Source organism: Aulostomus chinensis, chromosome 14 (genome assembly GCF_037954235.1).
Source record: "Aulostomus chinensis isolate RoL2024-O1b breed Wild chromosome 14, RoL_Achi_v1.0, whole genome shotgun sequence".
Lineage (NCBI taxonomy): Eukaryota > Metazoa > Chordata > Actinopteri > Syngnathiformes > Aulostomidae > Aulostomus > Aulostomus chinensis.
The window spans coordinates 8,707,174-8,723,002 of NC_141333.1; the positions used below are offsets into that span (position 1 = coordinate 8,707,174).

At 41.3% G+C, this 15,829-nt stretch overlaps 1 protein-coding gene across 4 annotated transcripts in view; it reads left to right on the forward strand.

Moving 5' to 3' along the window:
• Positions 1 to 15,829, forward strand: part of pde4cb (phosphodiesterase 4C, cAMP-specific b) — an 82,090-nt gene that overhangs the window by 52,984 nt on the left and 13,277 nt on the right. For 2 of the 4 annotated variants that reach the window (XM_086225455.1, XM_086225456.1), the window contains 5 exons: positions 12,324 to 12,515; positions 14,450 to 14,486; positions 15,148 to 15,221; positions 15,306 to 15,355; positions 15,655 to 15,767. In XM_086225455.1, coding sequence (XP_086081581.1) covers positions 12,324 to 12,515; positions 14,450 to 14,486; positions 15,148 to 15,221; positions 15,306 to 15,355; positions 15,655 to 15,767 — 466 coding nt within the window. Of the gene's footprint in view, positions 1 to 2,434; positions 2,653 to 12,323; positions 12,516 to 13,104; positions 13,147 to 14,449; positions 14,487 to 15,147; positions 15,222 to 15,305; positions 15,356 to 15,654; positions 15,768 to 15,829 lie in introns of those variants that run through there. The other 2 variants (XM_086225457.1, XM_086225453.1) reach the window with 2 other exon arrangements.

The window sequence follows — 15,829 nt, forward strand, 5'->3', positions numbered from 1 at the left end:
AGAGGAATCCACAGCTGTTATGTCGATGTGATTGTTGGCGTTTCAGTTTGTGAAGCCACCCCTCCCTCTGTGTCGGCTGCCTGGAAATCAATAGTGATGGGTTTTTTTAAATGAACTCACGGCAAAATTAGGGAAAGCAACCTTTAGTGAGGTAAGAGGGGATTTGCTCAAAGTAAATTGGGGAAATCAGTCAAGTTTTGAAATGTCCTCTGTATGTGATTCGTGTCCTCTTTGAATTTGTATTTTAATAAAACTCTGCTTAATGTTAATTTACTAACAGAAACCTTTCCAGTGTAAAGCTCAAAGTTGGCTTTTTAGTTCCAACTTCTGTATGATTTAACAAATGTAATTAGCCATGTAAAATGTGCCACAAGCCAAGTCTGATGTTGGACAGCAGTGAAATAGGTTCCTGCAACTGGTGGACTGAGTAACTGACTGACTAACTTGCTGGCAGCAGCAGTGACCGCAGCGGCCATGAACAGCATGAGATGCATATTTGATTTTAAACAAAGATTATTTTACAAGACATTCACATTTAGATGAATAATTAAGAAAAAAATTCAATGTCCTATCAGCATTGTGTTTTTGTTGCTCTACCTAGAATGAAACCTTCTTCCCATAAGAGCTGGACAGTGACTTGCTGAATGCAGATATTTAACAACCAATGCCAACATCTAAGTGCAGTGTCACACATGCAGGCATCAGCTAACTTTTTCTGTGTCCCATCTCTCCAGCCTGTTCAGCAATCTGCATCTGACCTTTGATGGGGTCACAGCAGGTTACTTAGCCCTCTGGGCCTCAGCCCATGTCATCACACTGAGACATGACGCACAGCTCACTTTCCCTAAGGTCAAAGGTCACTGAAAGCTGCCAGCATGTTGTGACATAATGTAACTGCAGAGCCATGTCAGGTCTGCCAGGGCACTGAAAGTTAAGAGAGTGAGTCAGATGTGATTATCAGATGTGACGGTCACAGACTGTGTCGGCAGTCTGATGATCCACCCGCAGCGTGTTAGACTTTTAATGTATTTATTTTTTGTCCCTGTCTCTTGTATTTTTAAGCTTACCCCAGATATGAGTGACAATTGAGAATTCTGAGTAGGTTCTGTTGAGTGTTCAGCACTACTGGGCCGCCCCATCCTCAAGAGTAGTATTCATTCTTCTGAACGAATAGTTTGTATCCATTAAATGTAAGTGTCTCGTCACTGAGAGGAGCTGTATAGAGTGTAACCTGAAAGTAAGGATTTCTTTTCCTGCTCAACTTCAGCAATCACAATTCTTAAAACTGCAAGTGTTGCAGAGATTTGACCTCATTAATTGATGATCTTGTAAGATTAGCATTATGAGACGATCATTCCATTTCTACTAAATGTTTGAAGGGAACTTTGTTGCTTTTGTGCCAAAGGCTGGCAAAGGGAAATATCTAAGAGCCAGGAGTGATGTTTATCAGCTAAAATAGTTCAACCGCTTCCTACAGTCTTGGACTGTTTTTGCCCCGTTGTCATGGAGATGGCTCTGTTGTTATCATCTGGCTGGAGTTTGGAACTACGGTCCTAAGCAATCATGTATTGGGGAAGACAAAACCGCTGTCCATGTTCAAAGATGTCTCTGATGTCAGATGTGTTCTTCCTCCTCCTCATCAGTGACCGCTGACCCCATGCTGTGACTGGTTTTATTCTCAGACAGCTGATGACATTCATTTGGTTTCTCATGCAGGGTGAGCACCATTTCATTAATACAGTATTCCCACAGCTGTTAGATGCGAGACCACGATGATGTCATACATCACCCCAGGTTTCTTCTCCGGGGTGTCCTTTTCCTTTGGGTGTGCTAAGAGATGTTGAAAACATAATGTCTATATAAAAGATTCACTGACACATTGTTATGATGATCTAGTATTCATGATCTAGCGTCATAAAATGATTCAGACCAAATGAGAATTACAGGAATCTACAGTTTTGTCAATGACAGCTTTTGACCTCAGTTGAAGATTGACAGGAAATGGTGACGTGGGAACATGAGAGAGCAGCTGCTCACTGGACTTGATCCTAAAATGTTGATAATTCATGCTTGACGCCTCAAGCCAGTGAACCGCAGGACGCCTCTGCTTCGAGTTACTTGTTCTGTTCCTACAACAAACATACCTCAACAGAAATCCCACTGCGTCTACAAGCTCGGCCAGCTGGTTTTCCATCTGTATCTTCTTGCTGTATGTTTCATAGTATCCTTTGTGTTGTATTCTTTTATTTGGTGGAACAACAGAAGTGCGCTGAGCGGAGCATTGAGCCGGCAATAATTGAAGGCCTGCGAGGTGGTCGATTGGCATTATAGTGACAACATTAAACCACCAGCTGACGTCAGTAGATGAGTGCAACTGTGATTGTGTGACCATTGCATAAAATATCATTGCTACAGTAGCAGACAGAGTGTTCTTCTCTGTGACTCCAGGAATCATGATCGACTCAGGGACAGATGATCGCGCCGCAAAGAGCCTCTGTTCTTGACTACTGCAGCAGGATTAGATAGCAGAGTCTTAGCGGGACTTTAACGCAACGCAAAAGAGGAAATGAAGACGCCATCCTCATGCAGTTAATCACAGCTGAACTTCATCTCCGTAGTCTTCAGAGTCCTGCCTGCACTGCAGGATGGCAGGTAGGGAAAATCTGGTGGGGTTCCGCTTGTTTTAGGGACAGGATGGTGTTGGCATGTGAAGGCTGGTGTCTCTGATATTAGTTTGACGCAGCCCACACACTCAAAAGGAAACTTCTAATATCTGCATATGGCACGACATTCAGAGAAACTAAATCCTCCAAATCGTGAAATTGTCATCTCACGTATAATTTTGGACCGGTGATATTTCTATTGTATCAACATATGTCAAGTTATTTGTATTAAAATATATCATTTGTGTTACATGTTTAAAAATTAATTACTCTAAATCATTCACATCAACCCATTTAAAATAGTTTACGTGTGTTTTGATTAATATGTTAATAAATGATTAGATACTATTTGGGAGTAAAATCTTTTTTTATTTTTCATTCGTTCAGAACACTTCACACAGTTGCTAGATAATTTTGGTCATGACAATAAAAAAATCTGACATTTATTACCTCCACTGCATCGCGATTAAGAAACGATAGGGTCAAATGCAACTTTTGTACCCATTCTTCTTTTACAAAACTACTCAGTTTTGATACATCACTTATTTTTCCAACCTTAAAGAAATATTTTGTAATAGATTGATATAATTGTACTCAAATATAAGTGCCCAAAGGTCAGAGAAAGACTTAAGAAATCATACAGGTATCTTCATTTGTGTCCTGCTGTGATTTCCAGATAAATTGCCCCCCCCCCCCCCCACACACACACACACACACACACGCTTAATAGAAGAAGTGGCACAATCTGGCCTCACCACCGGATACAATTACTGTATACTTAAAGGTGGCAATTAGTGCTATATGAACATGATTAGAGGAGGGCTCCTCGCAGCCTGTTACTGGGCAAATAGCAAATGCATGTGTGTGTGTGTGTGTGTGTGTGTGTGTGTGTGTGTGTGCATGCGATTGCATGTGTGTGTGTGTGTGTGTGTGTGTGTGTGTGTGTGTGTGTGTGTGTGTGCATGCGATTGCATGTGTTCATGTGATTGCGTGCGTGCCCTGAACTCGCCTGTTCAGGTTCAGTGTGATGTAAGGTTGTTCGATTTTAAGATCAATGCTGAAGCCAGAATTAGATCTCCACTGCTGTGGCTCTAATCACACACTGCCTGGGTGTGTTGTGTGGTTCTGGGTGGTTCTGGCCCAGTGTGTTACCTTTCTAACCAGTTTCTAATGATGTTAATGCTGATCAGCCACAGTATTGATTTCTGCATGGCTGGACGGACAGAGCTAATCACTGCCCATAGACTCCAGGATCGATACCTGTCCGGAAAAGTGAATCAACCTGTGAGGCACCCTGCACTCCAAACATTTAACCACTTCAGCAATACATCAATTGAGATTATATTAATAGGAGCAGTCTGCATGAGAGGCCACTCTAGCCTTTCACCTCAGCAAACCCATTCAAACACGTATGACAGCGACGTCACACCCTACTTAAGTATCTGGGACATAATATGAGTTATTGCCTTCCCTTGCCAACTTCTAAGATTTCCTCAAGAGGAACATGGAAGAGAAAACAGCTTCCTGACAAATATCACCATTACCCAACAAAGAAAGAGCAAGCAGTTGTCTTTCTTCATTGCGCCTCTCTCCCTTACTGTGTAAGGGAACTTGCACCCTCACACTTCTTAACCTCAAGCATAATACCTCAACTGCTACCTTATTCCAATGCCTATAAGATTTTCTGATGTCTAAGAAATAGATTAATAATGAAGACTGAGGTATGGTTGGGGTTGGAGCTTTTCCAACCTTGAGCTCACTGGACTGGACTTGAGGTCCGCCATGACAGTGGATCACCTGAGTAGTTTTGCAGTCATTAGAATGAATTTTACAGTTGCTGGGCAGATCTCTTGACCTGTGACGAAGTCAGTGATGACGATGCAACAAAGAAGAACTTGCCACCATTTGTTTCTGCAAATGCTCAATACATGTAAAAGTAAGAAAGGTAAAAGAGTGTCCATGTCGGATGTCAGAAGGTATTTTGGAAACCGTATGAAAACACTGACAGAAGTCAAGTGACATGCTTAGACAGAGGTGTTTACCATATGTCCTCTGACTGTCGTGTCTTGTACTGAAACCTCAGACCACAACATTTGACCCAACGTGTACTGCATGACCTGATTAACGGGAAACTATCAGAGGATTAATCGCTTTACCAAAAAAAGCATTCATGCGGTTTTCAAAGGCAAGAGTCCATCTTCTCCCTGTAGGTCAAAGATCACACAGAAAAAATAAACAGAGCTGCTGGCTGGACTTGACACAATCTTCTCCTCCCCTAAGCTATATTTAGAGAGACATGAGCTGCTCTGAGATCAGATGTTGATGTTGGAAACAGAGTATTTTGCTCTGTTTGGACAACGATCCACAGTGGCTGGTCAGGTGGATGGAAAGAGTAGCTGGCTCTTCTTGGAGGTGTGGCCTCAGTTCCAATCCAGCATGGTGTAGTGCAACTGGGCAAATAGAAACCTGAAGATGATGTTGGTTCCTCGATACGTCAGTGTTTTCTTCAACATATAAAATGTAGCAAACCTCAACACCACTATTTAAGGTTGGTCGTGCTTTTGGAAAGCTTTGCCCTCAGAAATAAACACCTAGACAGAGCTGAAAACATTTAGTGAAAGGGTGAAATACTGTCTCAAACAAAATTGAATTCTGTTCTGTATCTATGAATTTTTTTAGCTATTTTTTACTGTCCTCTGCCTAGGATGCTCCGTGGAACATAGTAACAACAAAATGTATACATAAATTTTCTTCGCAACCTCAAAAAATAGTTGTTGCACATTTCCAAGAAATTGTATTCAAATTCTTCTAACCTATCCAGAATAATACCACTACTTGCTACTGTATGTCCTGCCAATAACTTTATTTTAAAAGGCCTGCAACTGTCTGTCACTCGTCTCTTGTAATATTGCCCATCTTTCCACCAAATATTGATCAAAATTTGTCCATTAGTTGTTGAGATGTCCTGTTTTCAAACCAAACTCTGATGATGTTAATCGATCATTTGACCAATAATGCATCAGTAACAGGATTTGCATTGCAGTGGTACCATGTAAGAGAACTTTCTGTTTATGTTCTCTGTTTTTAGTATGCTCAAGGTGAAAGGTGCACATACCAGACTATAGTCAGGTCTAACATGATTGACGAAATGAGGTTGATGAAGGGTACTCATTACCTTTTATAGCAATTTAATTATCCCTTTGTAATGGTTTGTATATTCATTTAAGGGTTTATAGTATATTCTACTCATTCAGGTACTTTGGGGGAGTCTGGCAAACTGAAACATTAATTTAACATGCAATGGCTCAATAGAAGAGATTTTGATGCTAGGAAAAAGCATTTTTATGGGAAAAAAGGGGATTATTTGAACAGCACCAGGTAAATGTATGAAGTTTAAAACCAAAGAGAAGACACAGTCCTCTCAGTCAAAGGAATTTACACTCAGAGTTATTAAGCTGTAGAGGGCGGCTGATAGGGCTGTAGCGATACACGAATCTCGCTATACGGTACGATACGCGATATTGGCTCATGATACAATATATATCACAATATTCAGCTCATGATACAATTCAATACACTTACCTCCTTTTAACAAAGTGACTTTGGTGACATCTTGTGAGTGTTCCATTGACTTGGATTGAATTAATTGAACTGAAAGCATCGATTACACAATATACGGCTCTGACTGGCAGCTTGCAAATGCTGGACAAAATTATTCGAAGATGTGGTGAGAAAATTAGTTTCATTTATTGTAACTGAGTGCAAATTGTAGCTTGCAAGCTTTTGAAAAGTAAAGTGAACAATAGAGAGTTTAAGTGCAGCAAGTGGCCTTCTTTGGCAGCTTTTTTAGCTTGATACTGAACATATGAGGTAGCTACTAGCCAGTCTAGTCACCAGGTTAACTAAAAATAAACCATGGCAGACACTAATTCAATTTGCGGGTGACTATAGCATAGCGGGGCTCCATTGCGTTCACCATGCACCTAAAGCCAGTGTTTTCCACCACCAAATAAGGTCTCAAATCCTGACAAATAAAGTAGGCAATGGACTCTGTAATTTTCTGCGACCTCGGTGAAGAAGATGGGAACTTGTGGCAACCACTGCCGTCACTGTCCAGCGTGGTTTGTTTCAGGTGGTGCCGCAGTGTCTTTGGCTCGGTCTCAGTTTGCATTTCCTTGTCTGGGTGATGACATTTTAAGTGGGCTCGCAGGTTGGTGGTATTTCCAGAGTTGTTAACGTCGGTGTGACATAGTTAGCAAACCGCCATACTTTTGTCTAAATCGTCCCTTTCCTTGTTGTTTTTGAACCCAAAATGTTCCCACACATCTGCGTTAAAGCATGCAGGCGCTGGGTTTATTCTTGCCGCCATTCTCCTGAATCTCTCAGCTCTAACCAGATGAGAAAGGCGTAGGTGTCTGGGTAACTACAAAAGCTCTACGGCGACACTAGCGGCTGGCAGACCGAATTGCTCTTCCTGCATAGTGCGGGACACAGGGGATTTTAATGGGGCTTAATGTATCGATACTCGTGGCTGAAAAATCGATACTCTCTGGGGAAACAAATATCCATATACATCTCAGAATCTATAAAATTGCTCAGCCCTAGCGGCTGCGGTTTGCTTCTTGCCTTGATCCGCAGCTATCTGGGTCTGCATAAATAAGTATTGTGCTGGCTCTTCTCTCACCCTGCCTCCTAGCATCTCCTCCCTGTGTGCAGTCATGACAACACAAAAACACACACACACACACACACACACACACACACACACACACAAGTGGCAGTGAAAGGAAAGATCAGTTTGGCATGGCACTGGATGAAGGAAGTAGGTTGTTTTTCTGCTTTTTTCAGATCAAATATACAATAGGCTTGAGGTGCAAAGCAAACAAATCCTCTCTACTCCCTGAACCCACTCACACATGCATGCACACACATGAACACACACACAAATACATACACATTGCCTATAGAAGGTTTGTGCTGTTTTTTTAAGTAGTGCCTCTCTCTCTCTCTCTCTCTCTCTCTCTCTCTCTCTCTCTCTCTTTCTCTCTTTCTCTCTCATACGCACACACACACACACACACATTCATTAAGTGTTCCTTGTCTGTTTTGCTTCTCTCCTCCTCACCTCTTGCCTCCTTCCTGGTGTGAAGTTTGAGGCCCCTTGGCCAATTCCCACGCTACAAGGAAAGAAAACAGGAGGGAACATGTGTTTATGTGTGTGTGTTGACCTTTGACCCTGGTCCTGTGTCACCCACCAAATAACATCTGGTCTTGACTGTTGTGTTCTGTATCAGTCTCACATACACAAGAGAAAGTAAATGAAATCCGTCTGCCTGGTTCCCATGAGCACATCACACGCATGCATCATACATGCACACTAACAGGAACTGCTTGTACTTGGCATTTCTCATCCTCATGTTGTAACTTTTTGTGCAGTTATGAACCCCAAAAATGCTTTGAAAGAAGGACTTTTGGAGATCATCCTCTGAACCATTACGAGGTTCCAACTAATTAGGTATAACAAGTTTAAAATAATGCAGTATAATTAGACTGAACAATAAGAACTGAACAATTAAAAAATGAACATTATAATTTTCATGAAATAAGGATCATTATGTTTTTAAATGTTTCTGAAGCAACATTTTTATTGAATTTGTTTAAGAGTGGTGTTGATTTATACAGTATTTATCGTTGTTTTGGAGGCTGTAATTTGTGGTGTCATTGCCTATCCCATTTTTATCAAGTAGGGATAATTAGAATTTTTTTTTTTATGTGTGTGCCTGTCACAGTGACCTTGACCTTTGACCACCAAACTATTTTCAGTTCATCCTTGTGTTTTAGTGGATGCTTGTTCTCTATTTGAAGCAATTCTTTCTGGGGGTTCCTGAGATATCACGTTAACATGAATGGGACGGCCTGACCAACAATCCCCATAGCATGATGGCTGTCGCCAGCAGGCATGACAAAATATGAAATATTTATCAAAGTAACCGAAGACCCCGCTCAATCACAATCAATCAGAGGGGCCCTCGAAGAGCCCCACTCACTCCCGCACTCTTGAGTCAGATACAAGGAGATATTTCCAAAAGTATCAGACACATGCCCCAGATTTTTCATGTAAAAGTTCATCTCATTTCCTGAAATAAATGAATGTCTGATTTTAAAAAATAAATAGATAAAAAGAAAAGAAGTAAAAATTCTTAAACTTAACTCTTAAACTCTGTTGACCTGAATCTGCAATACAGTTCAGACCATAAACCAATTAAATCAACAGACACAGATGGGAAAAAAATCTTGGTATTTATTGTAAAAACTCCAGATAAAATATTACATGACACTGTAGCTAATGAAGGGAGGAATATATGCGGGTGTTAACTGCTGCTATGAACTGCACTGGCAAGGCACCTTTTTAATTATTGAGTGTTCAATGGATCAAAGTTTAACTTGTTTTGTGAAAACACATTTCCCAAGTGACACTTTTAAATGGCGCCTTTTGTTGAAACCTTAATGTGTGGTTTTAAATAGCGATCTGACTTTTAAAGCAAACTGTTTCAATTTTCCCCCTATAAAACTTGAGAAATTGGTGATCTCAAATCAGTCCCACAACTGAAGCAGATTACGAACTCCAGGCTTGTATTTGGTTTGAATGGCAATGAGGTGCAAACCAAACATCCTGGGAACAAAAGCGGCATTTAGGATGTGGGTGTGTGAGAAAAGTTTAGTAAAACAGACGTAAAGAGAGAAAAGGGAGCTGTCATTTACGTCAGAGAAATGGAGAACAATGCTGGAGGCAGGGAAAGACCAAGGTCAACTTGCTGTGTAGGCAGTTACTGAGCAAGACGCCAGCCTGACCGTCAGTCTGTCTACCTGTCTGCTTGCCTGCTTGACTCTCTTTCTCTCTGTCTGTCTGCTTGCCTGTCTGTGGTTCCATCTGTCCACCACTCTATAGTTTATCATGTGCTCTACTCCCTTGTCAGACTGTAAGTTAAGTCAGAGACTCCTTTAATATTCTTCTCTTGTGGTAGTTTTCTTAACACACTTAACTGTTGCTCTTGAGAACATATTCTTGTCCGTTCTTTATCACTTACTTTTCAGCTACTTTACCACCAATGAGTAGTTTACTGGACAGATGCAGTAGTGCAGGGTGTTGCAGTACTCTCTTTTTATCAATAGTGGTCGCTGTCTCCCTACTGTTGGATGTCTCTATTGATCAGCAGGATGCACCAGTAACCTAGAACTGCTGGGAAGCCCGGGGTCTGAGTTGATCTTGACTGTGTGGGATGCAGTATATCATGAAACTGTTTCCAGCACCAAAATCCCAATGAAACATAATTCCTCCATGTCCATTAGTGGCATCAAATAGTGCTTTTCATATGACTCACTCCAGGCTGAATCCAATATTTGATTGATTTTAATCTGTTGTGGTCTGTCTTGTTTTGATTATATTGTTCGATACCCTATTTTTACAGAGTAATTGTTCTTTTAAAGACAAAAAATCTTACTGACTGGAACTAATTTAATTTTAACTTCTTTTTTTTGACAAAGTAACACACACTAAGCAGAGAGCCTCTGTTAATCTAGACTGTCAAAGTGTCCTTGAACAACACATTTGAACAGCCTCCCTGCTCACTGACAGCATCGGATGAATGAAAGCGTTGTCTTCAGCGGCATAAATGACTACTATGACCTCATTCAGGATCATCTTAGAGATACTTGAACATCCGCCAGTCAAAAGTAAGAACGAACATCTTTCATATATGTAATGACGAGGTGGGGTGGGGGTGGGGGGGTCTATGTAAGCTCACAGTTCTCCCAGTTCCCCTCTTTCCTGGCAGGCAGTTCTATTTTTAGCTTCTGACGTCACTGGTCTCCTCCGGAGCCTCGTCACGGCCAGTTTCACTGAGCCAGGGGGAGGGTGGGGATTGAAATAGGGCTTGGTGAGGGTGTGGTGGTGTTGGTGGTGGGGGGTTATCATCATTGAGGTAAGCCCTGCTGGAGCCCTGCCCCTTTCTACCATGTCACACCAATCAGGTGTGTGATGATGAACCACATCACAGTACTGGATACAGCCCCCCCCGCGCTTATGTGAACTGGGCCTGTTTCATTCAGCATCAATTGCATAATAACCATCTTTCATTTAGCAGGCGCTGCTTTCGCTGGAGTGCTCCAGACAGGCTGTGCTAAAAATAGCCTCCAGCCAACCTTCCTTTTCTCTGTTATTGCTCTGTTTTCTATTGTTAAACCAGGGGTGGGGGGTGGGGCTACTTAGTAAGGATGAAATGAAACTGGGTTTTACTGCTAATCACTTCCCATTTTATTCCTGGGTTACTATATGACTACATGTGTACAAGATGATTTCATAGAATAAGTTAATTGCTGTTATGATGCAGTCTCTGAACGATAAATGCATCCTGCACTAAGCATCTGTATGTTCTTGGTCAAGACACAAACCCAGTGAGGGAATGTGGAAACCGGAGTGGCTGGAAAAAATGCATGATGATGAGGTCAGGACAGGAATTGCTACCTGACCTAGGCATTGGTAGAAAAGAATTGGAGTGCATCCCCTGGGCTCTGCACTGCGGCTGCCCAGTGCTCCGGAGATGATGGGTCGAATGCAGAGGATACATTAAATTGTACTCTGTCAAATGACAATAAAGACTTTCTTCTTTTTAGCCTCCGCTTCGCTATCACCCCCTTGAGCTCGGCCAAAAGTGAAAATCAAGGTCTTTTCTGTTTCTCGCTCTCTTCCTAATGCAGTTTTCCTTGCTTGTTCATGTTTGCATCCAGACTACAAAATCTAGTTTAAAGGAATTCGGGTTATCGGGATTTATGTGAAAACTCGGTGACATTCACACTCAGTCAGACAGTCCATTCTCATCCTGGCTGGAAACATTTAAAGGGTGTTCAAGTGATCTCCAGGCCTAGTGGAGCTGTGTCTGGGGCGTAGCTCCACTGACGTAACCTGCATGACGTCAATGTTTGTGTCATTCAGGAATGAAAGGTGTGTGTGTGTGTGTGTGTGTGTGTGTGTGTGTGTGTGTGTGTGTGTGTGTGTGTGTGTGTGTGTGTGTGTGTTTGTGTGATAAAAGCAAGGTTACCTGTTTTAAAACAATATATCAATAGAATGCTCCTGACCCTCAGTATTCTATATAAAAACTAAATCCTCAAACAACCGTCCACATGAGGACACTCAACGACAGCACTCCCCTGAATGAATACCTGTTTAACCTTAAATCATTTGTGATGTTTATGGAAAAAAATATTTTCGAAACTTTGTGTGTTTTAAAATTATTTTGGATCTTGATTGTTGAAATATTCACTTGTTTCACGTCTTTGGTCTTGTTGTTAATACATCACAAATTATTTCTTGCTTTGTCTGTATGATTATGACTAAATTTCACCTGTGAGTAACTGATTCCGTTTGTTTTCCTGAAAGAAGAGTTTAAAGATGTAATTCTGACAACGCCTAAAACTGTATTTGTAGTATGGAAATGTCTACAGACTTCTGCTTTGTTTGCTTTGGTTTAGGTAAAGAAAATGTTGATGTTTTGTTTTATGATTTTGTTGAACACACACCTTTTTAACACATGTTTGCTGCGCTACCAGCAGGTAAAAACAGTAGCCCCAACGGTTATGTATTTTTTTTCCTCCTCTCTTTAGTTTCGATGTGGAGAATGGCCTCTCAGTGGGTCGCAGTCCAATGGACTCTCAGACGAGCCCGGGTTCTGGTCTGGTGCTGCAGGCCAACTTCCCCCACAGTCAACGCCGCGAGTCCTTCCTCTACCGCTCCGACTCTGATTTTGACCTTTCGCCCAAAACAATGTCACGCAACTCATCCACTGCCAGCGACTTGTGAGTATTGTAAATCATTTCAACACCAGAGAAGTTGACGCATTACTGTTATTAATGAATACAACCTGAACCTAAATAAGCCTGCTGGGCTTTGGCCATTTTTACTTGCATTTCACATTGTTGAATCAGACAAGATAAGGAATCATCAAATTATTTATTTCCCTCTGTATTAGTTGCTGGACATTCCATGTTTCTCCTTTGACCTCAGAGTAGTGATATCAGTCGTCACAATGCAAATGTTATAGATTCTGAAAATGCATCATTGTTTGTATGGAAGTACTGTATAACTGTGTTTCATTGAGGATATTTCATTTAGGAGTGTGTTCATGTGTAAGATACAGGAAGTGTGGACAGTTTTTGTGAATATTCTCCTATATACATCTATCCATGGTTGCCACCAGATGTTAAGTTGTCATTGTAACGATTTCAGTTGCACAGCATTTCTAGCTCCAGTTGCAATTTTAGCTCACAGCTAGTTTTTCACCCTGTTTATTAGGCTTGAGGTTTCTCTGTGTTGCTAGCCGTGTGTCTTTTAAGCGTGTGTAAGCGGCACCTCCACCACCAATAGATGTCACTCTTTGTTTTGAAGGGAGGAGGGATTGAAGCATTGGGAAATCAATTGGCTACCTCGGTGAGATCAAGTGTGAAGACTGCCATGATTTAAACCCACCACTTCTCACAGCTTCCCTCGTAGTCGTCACCTCTTCCTGACCACAACCTTAAAAAAATGTTTGATGTTCAACTCCAAAAGCATCCCCACTTGGAACCTTTTTTGGGAGAAAAAAAAAAACCCTCAGTCCCAGCAATCATTTGACATACAAGTTTAATGTGAGAATATAAGACTTAGCAAAACTGACACAAGAACATCAATTTGAAACTTAAGCTTTGTCAACAAAGACAGAGTAGTCACAGGTTGTCAGTGCCGACACAGGCCATTATAGCTGCACTTATTCAACGTCAAAATGTTTGCTGGACTAGAAGCCGTGAGGGATGTTCACACCTGCTGCTGAACTACTCACTGGCTGCATGGATTTACCCTGAAGACTAAATGTTTACCTTCCTGGCACCTGATGCATGAACACCCGTCCACCCCTGCACATACATACAGCAGTTCTATCCATCAAGTATATCTTGGAAGCATAGTTTGTTTTAGAGCACAATTGTATCTGCCTTAAAAGACTTTATGCCACACAGCGTCCATAAAAGTACACGCACAGAACCAAGGCCTGATATTGCCTTCTCCTGTTGGCTTGGATAGCAAACATGTGCCTGCTTACCTGACGGACAGAGACAGAGTATCTAGTCGTCGTATCTGATCTCAGATACATTTCTCAAAAATGTCTCAGGGGGAATTTGTCTATTTTGATTTTCCACCAGGCACATAATGGGTACGAGTACCGTTACATCCGTATTCTTTGCCTGAAATAGCTGTCATTGTTTTATGTGGTGAAGTTAATAAGCAACATCAGATTAGTACTAATGTGTTGATCAGGAAATAAGAAAAGTGAGCTTAGACTTGACACTGATTTGAGTCATGAGACTCCCAGTTAACCCTAAAAATTCACTTAACTCAGCTTTAATATAGTACGCTAAATAAAACATCAATGTGCACATGCAGTAGAAATGAATTTTTCTCACAGAAGCCATATTAGCATTCATTTCTCACTAATCTGCTCATAAAGCATCTTTGCTTCTAAGAAATATTTGTATAACTGCCACCCCCCCCCCCCCACACACACACACACACATGTATGACACTCCCCACCCCCACCCCACCCCGTGTGATATTGGAGATCAGCTATGGGTCTCAGTCAGCTGGAGCTTTCATCAACTGTCCCTGTGTAGATTTTTTTTTAATGTGGAATAATCTGGCTTCTCACAGGCTTTTTTTCCCTCAACATGCCTTTTTTAATGTTTGACTGTGTTATTCACAGGCATGGAGAAGACATGATTGTGACTCCCTTTGCACAGGTAAGTAGTATTTACAGAGCGCACAACATTTCCTCTCTCTCTCTCTCTCTCTCTCTCTCTCTCTCTCTCTCACCACACAATGTTTAGCAGCAGTGTTAGAAGCATGGCTCTGCAGCATATGACTTCAATGCTTCTCTGTTTAGTTTTATATTTGTATAAGAAAGTATCTCTTAAAGTCTTGTTAGAGTGCTTCATGCCAGGGGAACTTAAATAACCCTCGGCCTGTAAACTAGCTCGTTGTAGATCCAGCTGCTGCTTTATACAGTCCCTATTGATTTATTTGATCAATGCATTAGTTATTAGACATATGATCAATGTCAGCAGCTCCTGGAAAAGAAAAAGAAATCTGTCACAACCGTGGAAGTGAAAGATGGAATCAATTCTATATTAGAGAGCCTGGAGTGTGGCACAAAATGTTTTAATTCATGTCTTTACACGGAAGATGTTGATTATCACAGAATGAAATCATTGCATATCATCACATTGAAATGGTCCCATTAAGAAATATCTTCCTGGGAAATAGTAGTTGGTGTAGTTGTAACCGGCGTAGTACTTATTTCTTTTCTCTGTACTGTGTCTTACTTAAGTCATTGAAATTGTTTGACAATAATAAATGGAGTTCTTCCTCTGTCCCATATGTCTCCTTTGATACTCTTTTTAGATTCTTGCCAGTCTACGGACAGTAAGAAGTAACTTTGCTGTTCTTACACATCTGCAAGATCGTGTGGGAAACAAGTAAGAGGATGATAATAGACTGATTATGCAACTGGTTGTTGTATATTTTTTTTAAATTAACACTTCGCCTGTTCCTTGATCCAGGCGGCCATCGAGCAGTAACCAGCCAGCCATGTGTAAGCCATGTCTCCCAGGTAAGTGCTAACATCACTGAAAGCTGGGATGCTCTTTAATTACAGATGAACCTCATTCTCTAATATGATGCCAGTGGCCCGCACCAGTACATCAGCAATTTGTTAATACGATGCAGTAATTGTTGATTTGATGCATGAAATAAAAACATGGCGTGAGAGACACAATGTACCACCACCCTGATTTCTGTGTTTCACCAAAATAAACAGCTTTTAACAAAACATGACCACATAGTTGAATCATGCACATTTGAAATTTTTAAAACTTTCATGACCACTTGCATGTTTTCATGCCCTTTCAGAGGATTCTTACCAGAAACTTGCCGTGGAGACACTAGAAGAGTTGGATTGGTGCCTGGACCAGCTAGAGACGCTGCAGACGAGACACTCGGTCAGCGAGATGGCATCCAATAAGGTGAGGTGACTCAACTTCAAACAGACGTCAGTTTCTCCAAAAGGTCCATTACTCTCATCAGT